Source organism: Equus quagga, chromosome 8 (genome assembly GCF_021613505.1).
Source record: "Equus quagga isolate Etosha38 chromosome 8, UCLA_HA_Equagga_1.0, whole genome shotgun sequence".
NCBI lineage: Eukaryota > Metazoa > Chordata > Mammalia > Perissodactyla > Equidae > Equus > Equus quagga.
This window is the reverse complement of record NC_060274.1, coordinates 117,321,283-117,336,226: the sequence shown is the minus strand read 5'-3', so window position 1 is coordinate 117,336,226 and position 14,944 is coordinate 117,321,283. Positions and strand designations below refer to the sequence as shown.

General features: G+C 45.2%; 1 protein-coding gene across 5 annotated transcripts in view; it reads left to right on the top strand.

The window, feature by feature from the left end:
- HIPK2 (homeodomain interacting protein kinase 2) overlaps positions 1-14,944 on the top strand; it is a 136,792-nt gene that overhangs the window by 97,156 nt on the left and 24,692 nt on the right. For 3 of the 5 annotated variants that reach the window (XM_046669783.1, XM_046669778.1, XM_046669780.1), the window contains exons 10-12: positions 2,125-2,267; positions 5,220-5,399; positions 8,110-8,391. In XM_046669783.1, coding sequence (XP_046525739.1) covers positions 2,125-2,267; positions 5,220-5,399; positions 8,110-8,391 — 605 coding nt within the window. The remainder of the gene's footprint in view (positions 1-2,124; positions 2,268-5,219; positions 5,400-8,109; positions 8,392-14,944) is intronic. The other 2 variants (XM_046669779.1, XM_046669781.1) reach the window with 1 other exon arrangement.

Genomic DNA, 14,944 nt, shown 5'->3' with positions numbered 1-14,944 from the left:
GGGCGGGTATAAGCCTGCATACCAGGGATCTGGGAATGCAGGGGTGAGTAAGCAGACTTGACATTAGATTCCTTCAGTCTGCTCACTCAGTAATTGCTCCTCTCTTTTCCAGCTTCTAAAATTTTAACTGTTGTCTCTCTCTGTGCTCTTTGTTCTTATGGATCTATGTATATATATTTTTATTCCTTCACCATCATTTTAGTTGGGTTTAGAGAGAAAGAGCAATAAATGTATATGTTTAATTTACCTATTTCCAGGCAAATTATTTAACCTCTCTGTCCAGTTTATTCGTATGGGAAATGGGAGGAAATAGTAGTCCCTATTTCACAGGACTGGTGTTAAGATGAAGTAAGAAAATCTGTTTGTAGTCTCAGCTCTGTGCTTGGCACGCAATATGCATCAAGAAATGTTAGCTCTAAGCTTATAAATTATAAAGTAGTAATAAATTATACAAATGTCTGATGAAGTTTCATCTCAAGTGAGTTGAGCATAGCAATCAGTGAAAGAGGTAAAAAAACAGCCTTGTACCCCATCCCTTTGAGGTAAAATGTTAATATCCATTTTAGGGAAATAGGAAAAAAAAATGATGGTCTTAGCTTGATGTCAGGATTATTTAAAAATGACATTAGTCAAAACACTTGCTTTTCATGAGATCTGAAATGAGTTCCAAAGTCAGTAGAAATTTTACTGCTGATGAAACTGTTACTCATTTAACATTTTGAGCTCGTAACTGTGTTTGTCAGTTAAATTATTTTTCTGCTTACTGTGTTTGAATTCAATAAACATGAAACACAGTTAACTATAGTTAATTGCCTTGGTAGAATTGCTTCTTTCATTTTATCAACAAACATTTATTAAGCACTTACTGTATAATCTGTGGTCCCTGAACTTGCTGCCTATATCAAAACAGATCAATACGCAAACAGGCAATATCAAAAAAGTAGAAGAGATCTCACTGGGCCTTGATACAGCCCGAGAAGGATGGACCAGGGGAACTGCCCACTTAGATCTAAAGTGTGGTCATGCTGTTTTATACACATCACTGTTTAGTAAGCCTTGACGCAAATTTGTACTCCATTTACAGAGTGCTTCTTTGCACAGATGAGCCAAAGCACACATATTAAACACATGCTCAGTAGGTGGAACACTTCATTATATAAATTACCCAATGGTAGTCATATCCAGCCTGATGGAAAGAGAGAGAGACAACTAAGATCCCAAATTGTGAAATTCTTGACATGCCCAAGAGAATTTTACCATAGTGGCATTCCTCTAAGTGTCCAACTTTGGACAAGTGTGTTCAGTCTGAATCATTTAATAAGCAAAAGTAAGCAGAAAAGTGACTGAGGATACAGAGAACTTACAACACAACACACAGACCATAAGTCTATTCCAGGAGGAATCAGGAAAGTTCATTTTACATTTCTTAGAACAAGCTTAATATTTATGAAGAATCAAGCTGTGACTTTCTAACTGTCTCATTTTTTCTTTGAGGGGTCGAGGTAGTTCTTAATTAAGCTTAAGGTCCCTGCTAAAAATTTCATTTCAGACTTGCTTGCTCTCGGCTGCAGGCAAGTACCAGATATTTGCTGATCTCAGAATTAGGTTAACTTAGATTCAGAAGATAACACAAGTTGGAACTCTAGATTCTAATCAATAAACAAAAAGTAAAATATTAAATAAAGAATACTAGATGGAAAACTTCTCAAGGGCAAGGAGTTACCCTTGTATGGCCCAATTCAACTACCTCAATCTCTTGCACATAATTGTGTGCCAGAATTAATCAATAAATGAACTTTTGGAAACTTTGAGCATTGTTCATTAGGGCAAATTTATAAATAAGTCATTCTTCAACACTAATGAAGCCCTTCCACACAACTCTTTGCCCTGTACTCATCTTCTATTTAGTTCTAAATGTGAATTTTAATGTTAACATTCTAAATGTTAATCTTATCTCTCCTTAATTTTTGAGGCCAAAGACCAGGTCTCCACTTTGACACCCATCACAGAGTCTAGCATAACCCAGAGCTCAGAATAAGTGCTTGACTCAAGCAAATCGATCAGGTGATTAACAAACATGGTGATTAACAAACATGGTGATTGCAAACATCCTCTGTTCTACAGCAGGCCTGGCCAAGTGGGACCCAGCAGATCCTGCTTCCCCCCGCGTGGCAACAGCTGACTGGAGTGGCCACCCACACGTCGGTGCAGCATGCAACTGTGATTCCCGAGACCATGGCAGGCACCCAGCAATTGGCCGACTGGAGGTAAGCAGGAGAGCAGGCGTGTCTGGGATGGGAGGCATGTCCACCACTGACCCAGAGAGCTGCCAGGCTGGCCTGTACCTGAATTTCCTGGTTTGTAGAAAACTTTTTAAATTAAAAAGAATATATGTGGACTATGACTACAGTGTAATGAAAGGTTATTTTTAAATAAATGTACCAGGACACAAGAAAATCAGTTTTGTTACTTTATGGTCAGTTATTTTCAACCCCAAATTCAGTTACATCATTTGATCACCAATGTCACTCACCAGACTTGGCTCAGGATGATTTTTGGTGGTTTCTCGGAATTAAATTCCACTCCCAGAAAACAAAGATTTGTCACCAGTGAAAGAATGCTGAAGAGTCCCCAAAGCTCCTAAGCAATTCTAGAAAGTATTCTCAAGGTGTTCTGAGACACAGGCCCACTGGAGTCATATGAGACCTCCCAGGGGAAGGCTTGACAGAATGGGGCTTCTTCGGAATGGTAAACTCCAGCATGTTTGCTGAGTGTGTCTGTGCAGTTAACAGTCATGTCTTAGATCAGAGTCCACTTTCCACAGACCCCAGAGGCATCCAGCTGACAGCCACCAGCACGCCGCACCCCTGCATCTGTTTCCAGAACCACCCCCCCATCCTACTCACCAATTTCCTCACTGACACATTGCTCTGTTGTTTTCCTGGCCATTTTCCACTTTTCCTCTACCTCCCACCCACCTCATCCCAACACCACCAAAATGCCACACTTCACTAGTGCAGAGCCAAATGGCAACCCTCTAAGTTGTCCCCAGCTTTCCATGGTTGTCTGGGCTGTCTCTCATGCCCAAACATCAGGGCAGGTCACACCCCTCACCCTCTGACAGTCTGCAAGCATGGAGCCTCCCCTGCAGCTCCTTTTCTGACCTAAAAGGCTATTGTGAATTAAGAGCTTTCAGTAAAACATAGAGGGCTGGAGACAGAAGCCCCCACTCAGGCTTCTGCTGCAGCTTCCTCTGTCCCTCCATCTAATGCTCTGACTTGTAAGAAGAGAGTACATGGGCTCTTTCCTACAGCCACACTCACTCCCCACTCACAGCACCCACTCATTGGAAGCACTTTCAGACCAGGTAAAACTGCATTCAGTTCTGGCTCTTCATGACCTGGGGCACCTTACTTAACCTTTCTGGGCCTCAGTTTGTCCTTCAGTAAAGAGGGGATAATGATGCCTACCTCAGGATTCTTGGGAGGTTTAAGTTAAGATAAAATACAGGGGCCGGCTCCGTGGCCGAGTGGTTGAGTTCGCGCGCTCTGCTGCGGCAGCCCAGGGTTCGGATCCTGGGCGTGGACATGGCACCGCTCGTCAGGCCATGTTGAGGCGGCGTCCCACATCCCACAACTAGAAGGACATGCAACTAAGATATATACAACTGTGTACCGGGGGGGTTTGGGGAGATAAAGCAGAAAAAAAAAAAAGATAAAATACAAAGCACTTGACCTGTATTTAACGTGGACTATACCAGCGCCTGTACATGACAGGCAGTAACTCAGTCCGTCTTCCCTTCCCCATCCCATTGGCTCATGCTCAGCAAGATCACCTTCCCTCCCCAGTTCTTTAGGAACAACCACCGAGTACAAAGCTGTTGGACCAATGTTTTTCCTCACCCCTTTTTCTCCTAAAAGACCACACATGCTGCACTTTTCCTTTGCTTTCAGCATTTATAGCTCATTTAATTTCAGCAGCACTCACATACTCACTCATGCATATTTTCTTCTTCCTCCTCTCTTACCTGGTTACCACAGACAACACTTAAAGCCAACACCCCTTGTTTCCAGTCTCTTCTCTATTTCATGTGTGGGCCAAGGAGCATCCATAATGATGGCTAGTAAACAGGAGAACTGCTGATGCTAGACTTGAATCAAAGGCAAAAGAATTCCGTGCCTGTGGAAGAAATAGCAACAACGAAGTAAAGAAGCCCTAACATCAGTTTCTAAAGTCCATGTAAATAGCCAAAAGACTGTCAAACTCTCTACAAAAAGTGCCTACTTTTTTCCTATTCTTCCTTTTCCCCAAGTTGCAAAGATAATTATTTTTATAGTATTTTAAAAATTCAAATGAATTATTCCTTAAATTTTAATTATGTGTTAAATGGCCTTTTATGGGCAAGTCCCTGAGTTAATCCCACTTTTAATATTTATATTAAAACGAGTCTTTGAGCTTTATACAACCCAGATCATAAGAACTTTTGAAACATAACCCATTTTCAGGATAACGGCTGCCAGTATTTCTATCAGCACGTGTCTGACTGTTATTAATTTTGACTTAATACCAAATTTTATATGTCTAGTCAACCTTCAGTTAATCTAATTGTTCATTCAGGAAGTGTATAATTAATTGATCCGCTGCTACATGCCTGAGCATTGTGCTAGCCACTGAGAGAACCCCAAAGAATGTTAACACTTCCTAACGCCAGAAACATACACCTCCCAGTCTTTGAAGGTTTTTTTCTTTTAACATAAACTACAATTTCCTCATTTATAAAGTGATATTACTAAGATTTCCTGACTACCTCACAGATTGGAATAACCCTTTGAAGGCACTTTGTAAATTCTAAAATAAAATGCACGGGATAGTCACCTGTTTGGGGACTTTAAAAGCTGGAGGAATATTTATCTCCTCTCCCCAGAACTTAAGGTGAACCTGCGTACTTGGCATTCTTCCCACGTGAAATGCCCTCTTTCCCACTCACCAACATACTGCGTTCCTGCCACTCCATCAGGACGGCACTTAGAATTCACCGTGTCTGGGGAACCTACCTGAGGAGCTCACCAGGCTGGGCGCATCTCCTCAACAGCCCCACAGGCTAGTGGGAGCCAACTATTGGTTTTAATTTGGCTTGTAATTGGGGAGGAACCTTTATATTAAAAAGTTCTGTGTTTATAAAACTAATAAAGAGCCCTGTTTTCCCATCTCCCCTTCAGGAACACGCATGCTCACGGCAGCCATTACAATCCCATCATGCAGCAGCCTGCGCTATTGACTGGTCATGTGACCCTTCCAGCAGCCCAGCCCTTAAATGTGGGCGTGGCCCATGTGATGCGACAGCAGCCAACCAGCACCACCTCTTCCCGGAAGAGTAAGCAGCACCAATCATCTGCGAGGTAGGTGGTGAGAGTCGCCCTGGAAGAGAGAGACCTCGGGAGATCAGAAGCTAAAGAAACCTCTTAGCGTTAGGGAGTGTCAGCATTCGCTCTGCATCCCTGGCATGGTGTGGATAGCTCTAGGGTTTGAAGGAGGAGCTCACTCTGGAGTCTGTGCCCTGCCTCTTGCCTCCCCTCCTCCCAGCCCTGCTGGCACCCAAAGGGTGGGGGCCTGGAATCACAGTATCCAGTACCTGGGCATTGAGCGAGTCTATCCACTTCTCTAGAAAACACTCAGACTCACCTCTGAAGTTGCGCTTTGGAAACCATAATAACTTTTTCTTCAAAAATAGTAAAGAAATGTGCTTTCTTTGAAATCTAAGATCAGAAATATAACTCATTTAGCTGCTTGCTTAAATATAAGCAATAACTTTGGTTAATCCCAGACAGTGAGCAGCAGAACAATCATCTTTCTCCTTCCCTTTAAATCTGATCTTGTCTCGCTGAACTCTTAAAAGTCACGATGGACCAAAGGCCACATGCTGTATGATCCCATTTATATGGCATTTGGGAAAAGGCAAAGCCACAGGACAGATCAGATCAGGAGCTGCCAGGGACCAGGGTAGGAAGAGAGGGGCAGACCGGAACTTTTCAGGGGGATGAAGAAGTTCTGTATCTGGTTGGGTGGGTGTTATATGTACATTTGTCAAAACTCATAGAACACTTCCAAAGGGTCACTTTTACTGTATGTAAATGATACCTCAAGTAAACCTGAGTTTTAAAAAAATAGAGATTTCCAAGTCAAAAGAAAAAAATTTGAGCTCAAGATTGTGCAGCAACAGAATTGCTTCCACATTTCTGTCCAGTGACACTGACTTGGAGGCAATTGATGCTTATGTGGGATAGGTTAACCAAGAGAAGGGAGTCCAGTACATAACATGTCTGCTGAATTTGGGGTTTCTGCTTCCTCATATCACCAGGCGCCAGAAATTAGGCCTGCCTTTTTCATTCTCATTCACAAATTAATTCAGGAGCTGACTTTCCTCAAGTTGTCATCCTTCTTCAGATTCCTTATTGGGTGTTTCTGATGACTCAGGGGAATTCATCTCAGATCTGTGGCAGCCCTGTGACAGCACACCTATGTCATTATTAGATCGGGTTGCAACAGAGGCCAGCATCTCGATCCTGTGCTCTGTGGTGCCCAGCCAGGTGGGTGGTCACACAGAACGCTGGTCTGACCCTGGGGCTGGCTTGGCATCTTTGTGGCTCCCCTTGGCAAGTAGGGGCAGTAAGAACCCTTAGCATCCCAACCTGTCGCCAGGCCCCTCCCTGTTGCCCGCTTGCCACCCAGCTTGTTTTATGAAGTCTTATTGCCAGTGCATTTCAAGATCGATATAATTATAGTGAAAGCTATGTATTTGCCTATTTTTAAGACCAATGCCTTAGGCAAAACAGTCTGAAAGACCAGAAGGCTCTCCCTTGTCGAGCGGTGCAGGCAGGCATACTTTTCTTTAACGCTGCCAAGTGGAGATATTTTAACTAGTGGAGTCGTCAAAACATAATCTCAAAATTGTAACATACTAGCAGTAACAAGTACATAGGTTTACGGTACATACAAACAGTGGAACAATCATGTTGGTAAAACTTATTACCAGCCCCCAAAAGGGAACAAGCAGCATATCTAACACTAGGAGATTGGGAATTAAATAAATGCAACTTTATAGAATAATTTTCATCTTCCTGCCATCCTTTTAGCTAGAAGGTGCTTGAATCTCTAAAGACATATCAGAGTCTTAAGTTTCATTACAGATTGGGTTTGTTCTCATTCCATAAATACGACCAAGGTCAGCAGGGGTTGGTGGGGAGGAGGAAAGGTGAGGTATTTTTTTCCCTGAAGTGAACGGAAACTGTATTGGCTAATTCGATAAGGAATTTTGAGTCAGTTGAAATCAAGAATAAAAGGTCCCTTTTAAAGTGTATCGTTTTATTTGCACTTTTCCCAATTTTTCATTACAATTCAAACAGACTGATAAGCTTCCTGTGAGGCTCAAGGGTCAAAACCCAGAAAAATCTGTTTTTTTCATTATACGCTCGTAGATACTTTCATGGTCATGTCCCTTTCCCAGAGGAAGGAGGAAAAGCTAAACTTTAAGGTCACCAACGTTAGATCCTTTAGATCCAGAAACTCTTAAGAAATGAGCGTTTTAGTTTAAGTAAATCAGCCATTAGCAAAGAAACCAAAGCTTTGTGTGGCAAATACTGTTTCCTCCACCTCCCTCCAGAACAAGACCTAAGTATGTTTGCGAGGATGCCAAGACGGAACTCAGGAAGTCGGGCCCTGACCCTGAAGACGGGGCTGCGTCGGGGCAGACACCCCTGAAATCCCTGGCATTACATCTGCCCCCACAAGACCAGCCCCGTCCTTGGGCTCAACCTGTCTCCCCCTCCTTAGAGCCCTGGCCACTCCCTTTGTCCTGCTGGGAGCAGGCACATGGAGCCAAGCCAGAGCCCAGGGAAGGCCAGGCTGCTGTCCTGTCTGTGTAGTGACTGACTGAGAGAAATTGCTCTGGAGGCGGCCACTTTGGCAGTTAGAGAATATTCTGAGCGCTGTGGCCCGCTGACTTTTTGATGGAGATTCGGCAAAGCTAGTGTTTCTAGACAGTTGGGCTCCGTGGAAGGAGTCCCTGGGCCTGACCTTCCTCCATGACTACGTGTGACTTTGTCATTACAGAAACGTCTCCACCTGTGAGGTGTCCTCCTCTCAGGCCATCAGCTCGCCTCAGCGGTCCAAGCGCGTCAAGGAGAACACCCCTCCCCGCTGCGCTCTGGTGCACAGCAGCCCGGCCTGCAGCTCCTCTGTCACGTGCGGGTGGGGCGACGTGGCCTCCAGCACCGCCAGGGAGCGGCAGCGGCAGACGATTGTCATTCCCGACACCCCTAGTCCCACAGTCAGCGTCATCACCATCAGCAGCGACACAGATGAGGAGGAGGAACAGAAGCATGCTCCCACCAGGTGAGGTTGTGCCACCTTCAGCCTTCCAGGAAGGAGCAGGATGGGGGCGTGCTGTGTGCTTCCGACTCACATAGAGAGATGGTTATCTGTGGATCTGGGCCACCTTCTGTCATCAAACATGATGATTCCTCTCTCCTGGCCCCTCAGTTTTGGTTTTGCCATGTCCTAGAGTCCTAAAGTGATTTCAAGGGCATGTCAAAGAGATTTCCCATAATTGTTCAAAGCCAAAATAATTTTGAATCACTTTGGTCTTAAAAAATAGTTATAGGCCCTAGACATTCGGGGAACTTGAGACCATAAGAGTCAGGCACACCATGCCAGTGTATTTCAAGCTTAAAAATCTCAGCCTCAGGCTATTGACTTTATTCCCAGTTGGTCAGGACATTTTTCTCACATCGCCTTGGCTCTCTCAAAATTCGAAGTAATTGTCCAATTAATCAGAAATTTCCCTGTGTCTGATTAACCCAATCTTTCAAACCGCCAGTTGGCTCTTCACCGAGAGAGCATTACTATTTATTCCAAAGTGGTAAAAACCCATTTTACTCTCTGTGTGCTTCCCGAGGAAAGGGAAGAAATAGTTATTATATTTGCAAGATGATTCACCCTGGTGCCAGCGCCTCTTCCTGCGCTTCCCCTCAGACGTCTCCCGGGTGCAGTGTGTGCCTGGGCTCCTGATGCGCCCTCGAACTTCCCCTCCAGAACAGCCGGGCCCTGGCTTTCTGCACTCCCAGGGGCCTCAGGACCTTGTAGATCCCAAAGCCTCCTGACCTCAACCTGCTGGCTCCCTGCATTGGGACTGAGGGCTGGGGAAGGGAGGCCTGCCACCCCCAAGCCCAGCGCTGCCAGTTGGTGCGCATCCCATGACTAGATGCACAGCTTAGCATTCGCAATTAGGCCCCAATTATTAATTCTTGATTGGATACAACGTCACTAATTAGTAATCACAAATCCTTTTGATTAGATAATAAATTCCTTCCATGAAATTATTACAAAATGTATGGCTAGACTGATTAAAATGTTCTCACTATAGCAATTCCTGCCTGGGGCACCCCTTTCCCATCTTCATAATGAACTCAGTGTCTTATTTTGTTTTTTCATGATAGAGCCACTGTATGTCTCATTCATGTGTCCTCTTTCCCCGTTTAATGGCTCAGCCTGATCCTCAGTGTGTCTCAGAGAAGAATGCAGTGGAGCACTTCTGATCCTAGCATTGTGCCAGGTGCCAGAGGGTCCACAGAGTCAGGGAGACAGGGCTTCACTCCCCACCTGCCTCTTCCAGAACTGGCCTCAATCTCCTTTTTTATAAGAGCCCCCACTTGAGTCAATACTCTGTCCTCCCCAATGCCTCGTGCCCCCCAGCCCAGGAGTATTGTGGGCTCGGCTGGTCCATTCACAAAGAGAAAGGCTTTTCCCAGCCTCAGACTGGCCCCTGGCCTGGAGCAGCCTGTCCACACATTTGTAACGTTGGACGTAAGATGGGCCAAACAGCCTTGCATAGCCCTTTGCTACAACTGGAAACACCTAAAGCAATTTAAACATCTGACAGTTGACTCGATTGGAATATCATTTTTGGAGTGAGATTTGGATTGACACAGACTCGACACATGCTCAGGAGAGAACTGAATAGCGTGCCTGAGGACAAAGAGGCTGAGGAGCCATCTCTCCACCAACCAGAGCTGCCAGGGCTGGGAGCGCAAAGCAAAGCCAAAGCACAGGCCGCCTCCACAGCAGGGCCCGAGGCCCCAGGGAGACAGGACTGAATGCTGGGCAGCATGTGAGGACATTGATGTAAAGGACTCGAAGAGACTTAGGGGAGGGCCGGGAAGGAGCTGATGGGCAGGTGCACATGTGAGGAGCAACCACAAACCGTGACAATGGGCTCCTGAGTACCAGAGCTTCGTAAAATGGAACGTGCAGGGAACTGCCTGCCTGCCCAGGATAATGAAATGTACCAGAGATATGAGGCCAAATCGGGGAGGCTGCTGGTTGAGACCAGAGAGCAATCATGCAGGGTTTCGGCTGTCCGCAGTTGTGACAGGAAGCTCACAGAATGAGATGATCGTGTTTTTGGAGAGATCAAATGACCATTGCCTTAAAAAAGTGTTTTAGAACCCAAAAAGACAGGAAAATGTATTTGAGTCTGAGTAGAATAAAACAGAAACCGGTAGCTGTATTATTTATAGAGAAACCACTGTATAATGTGACCACATTATTGTGACTGCATTTTGGAATGAGAAGAAAATGGGAGGGACTATCACTCGTTCTTAGAAATCAGAATTATCATAAAATTTAACACGGTCAATATTTATTGGCCTCACCAGTATAAGATATCGTGCTAGGAACTGCATAAATAAGGTAGACAGTCTCTGTCCTCAGGAGGTTGCAGGGTAATAAGCAAGATAAGACATATACAAATCATTGTAACACGAAACAGAATATCAGGCCCATAAAAACCGGTAGAGTACTATGGGGACTCAAAGGGAAAATAGCTTGAGGAAATAGGGGAGGGGCCTTTTTCTGGGCAGATGTGGACAAGGCAGAGGGGGTGAGATGGCAAATTCCAGCGAGATGGGTGGTGGGGCAGAGCCTCAGAGGTGGGATCGGATCAAGAGCACAGTGAGGGAATTCAGAAACGGGATTTCTGAATGGAAAGGGGGATTTGAGGGTCTCCCTTTCTTTTTTTTTTTTTTTTTTTAAAGATTTTATTTTTTTCCTTTTTCTCCCCAAAGCCCCCCGGTACATAGTTGTATATTCTTCGTTGTGGGTCCTTCTAGTTGTGGCATGTGGGACGCCACCTCAGCGTGGTTTGATGAGCAGTGCCATGTCCGCGCCCAGGATTCGAACCAACGAAACACTGGGCCACCTGCAGCAGAGCGCGCGAACTTAACCACTCGGCCACGGGGCCAGCCCCCGAGGGTATCCCTTTCAATCAGGGTGGCCAGCTTTGTCAGGAGACACTGAGGAGCTCACAGGAAAGCATCGATCCTGGGAAAACAAGCATGTAGCCCCAAGTGCAGCCCCCTGGGATGCCGCTCAGCTGCTCTCCAGCTGGAAGCTTCTCTAGCCCATCAGTGCTCCAGTCTCGACAGTGGAGACCTCCCCCCTTGACCTTGATCACTCTTGTTCTCAAGCCTGATTCCTCCTGTGCCAGGAGCATCTTGGTCCTGATCTGTTGTGCTCCCAACCTCAGTTCCTGTTTGCTGCTCACCCCCAGGGCTAGCCCTGTAGCTCTGCCAGAAATGCACTTCCCCTAATGTGGCCCAGCCTCAGCACAGTGGCAAGAGAGTCAGGGGGCCGACGATGCTCACAGGGATAGTGGGTGCAGGATCACACAGCAGTGCCTCCGCCACCAGTGTCTTTTAGAGCTGACGTGAGACAAATAATGGTAAACCCACATTTTTAGACTTCATTAAGGATGTCACTAAATCTGCAGGACTGGATGACATTGCCCAGAATTTTTAGAGGAATGCCAAGGCAAAACTGTTTTTCCTGACCCCCAAGATGTGGCACTGTTAGTTGCCTGAGCAGATGGATTGTCAGCAACTCCTACTTGTAAGGAGGACTCCAGAACATCGAGGGCAGACTGAGAGCGAGTGAATTAAAGGGGAGGGGAACCGTGATGAAATTCACCAAGTGTTCTGTCCTGCACTGTCTTGGGCATCATTTGATGGGATATACAAAGCCGGTAGTTCTAGTCCCATTTGATAGATGAGGAGACTGAGGCCAGGAACAGTAAGTGACTTGCCCAAATTGATAAAGATTCTAAGTAGCAGAATTGGGATTCAGGTCCCATGCCACTGAAGAAATGGTGATCTTAATTGTGGCAAACATTACTGATTTCTCTTCAGTCATTAATTCAAGAAATACAGATTTTTACCTGCCTCCTCCTCTGACTGCCGCCATGCCCACACACATGTTCACACCCACTGTGTGTGGGCACCAGGCCAGGGCTGTGGACAGTCCGGAGTACCAGTCACTGAGGCCCAATGGGGCACCAGGTGTCGTCAGAGTGCTGGAGCTCTAGCAGCAAGGAAGGCAGAAGTCAGCTCTTCTGAGTCTTTGAGAACACTTTGTAAAGTAAGGAGGCCAAGAAAGACCCCGCCGTCTCCTTTTTCTCAGTGAGTTGCTGTTGGACTAGGAGGCCCGATGGTCATGGCTAGACAATTGGCTTAAAGGCAGAAAACAAACTTAACAAGTATTTTTCTGGGTCTCCCAGGATTCAGTAGCAGAACTGGTCTTATTTTAAACATTTATAAGTGGTTTTGATGAGAGGAGCATTTGACTATCTACATGTTCTGAATAAGCCATCTTTTCTCCCTTGAAATTGCTGTGGACCAAGTTTATAGGTGTGTGTCTTACCATTCAGACCATTCTGCTGACCATGCCTTGTGCTGAAACTGTCCTTTAGAGGCCATGAGCCCATGTCATACAACCCTCAGTCATGAGGGTGATTTTTAAAGGTGTGTGACCAAACTGGCTCATTTCAAGTGATCAGCTAGACACCACTTTGTCCGGTCTCCGTTATTCATTCATCCCTTCGTCTGATTATCTGGATGTGTCTGCTGGATAGGTTTTGTTTCACTTGGTCATCAGGGCACTGCCACATTCTGCACCACTTTGCCTCTGTCAGCAGCTGCTCAGCATATTACAGCTCTCAAAATGTAAACTTTAAGAAAATGGACTCATAAATATCACTCAGTATTTTACTTGGATCAACAGTTACCTGGATCACTCTTAAAATGTCTATATAAAAAAAAAAATTGACCCAAAATATTCTTAATTCTAAATTGAAAATCTGGAGAAATTATTATAGAAAAGGCACAGTCAAGAAACTGATAAACTGCTGCATAAAAGACTTTGGTGGGAAAAATTAACATCCACTTAACAGAGGGGGAAACACACACACTCATTTATGTTTACATGGCCAAAGTCAACCCAAAGTGGAGTTTGTTTCCACTGCCACCTACAACCATATCATTTGCCTCACTCCTCCTGTTGATGAATAAGCTACTGACAGCCATTGTGCTGTGCTGTGGAGGCGTGGGAGTCAAGCCTGAGTGAAGAAACAAAGGAAGCCAGACACACAATATCATTTGAAGGGGCTTTGTTTTTTCACAGTTTTAAGTTACCACACACCTCACAGTTGGACAAGATTTCAGTCATAAGATTCATCTCAGGAGATGGAAGGGTGTTTTGTCAAGTCGACTTTGCTGCATCCTCTTTACAGGGCTTCGTTCAAAACACTCAGGTGGTTTGAGTAGTGAGGTTAAGAGGCTGCATTTTGAAGGAGAGACTGCACCATCCTGTCTTTAGCAGCGCGTCCTAATGTTGTCTTCTAGAGAGTAGGGGTGCGGGGGCGGGAGAGCGGGAGAGTGTTAGACACCACAGGGCAGAGCGGTGCTCAGTGGGTGGACCTAAGGTGAGTGGGGGGATGAGTCCAATTCGCGGGCTGGATTGCAGAAGCTGGAAGGAGAACAAACACTGGCTCCTGCTGTGTGTGACGGGGTGAGGACTGGGCGATGGCTCATGGTTCCTTCTAGGCCCTGTTTCTGATTTCTCTAGAAGGTAGTTATGTAAAAAATGCCCTTAATGGTGATATATATCTATGTGTGTGTATATTAAGAGAGACACATAGATATAAATGTGTGGATAATATAATTTGAATGGAATGTATGCACCAAATTTATAGATTTTTTTTTTTTGTTCTTACTAATGGCTTTAAATTGGGAGCTACATAATACATCAGAAGGAGCGCATTGGCCTGGAGGCATTAGCTCCTGGTCCCTCTCCTCATAGGAAGGGCTGGTTAAAAGCCATCAGCTGTGTATTTCTAGTTGGGTGAGGGGGAATGGGAACAGTGCAATGAGCAGTACAGGCCCCGTGGAAGCTGCTGGGCCAGCAGCGCTCATCTCCATCAGCTGGGACCACTGTCAATGCGAACACCCTATGCCTCAGGCTTAGAGAAGACCACTGTCACCAAATATGCCCCAGAGGGACCAGAAGAAGAGGTTTCAGTTAGTTGACATTTTCAGTGCTTGTGGGTAGGAGAGGAGGGTAGAAGAGAGAGAGCAGCACAGTTAGGAAGAGTGAGAGCAGGCTCCAGACAGCTCCATAGCAAAAACACTAACAAACCTGATTTAAAAATGGGCCAAGGACTTGAATAGACGTTTCTTCAAAGAAGACATACAAGTGGCCAACAGGTATATGAAAAGGTGCTCAACATCACTGATCGTCAGGGAAATGCAAATGAAAATCGCAGCGAGATAGCACCTCCCAGCTGTGGGATGGCCGTTATCAAAAAGACAAAAGATAAGTGTAAATGAGGAAGTGGAGAAATTGGAACCCTTGTGCACTGTTGGTGGACATGTAAATTGGTGCAGCCACCATGGAAAACAGTATTGAGGTTCCTCAAAAGAAGTAAAAATAGAACTACCATATGATCCAGCAATCTCACTTCAAAAATATTTATCTGAAAGACTGAAATCAGATGTTCATTGCAGCATTATTCACAATAGCCAACGTGTGAAAACAACCAAATGTCCATCAGATGAAT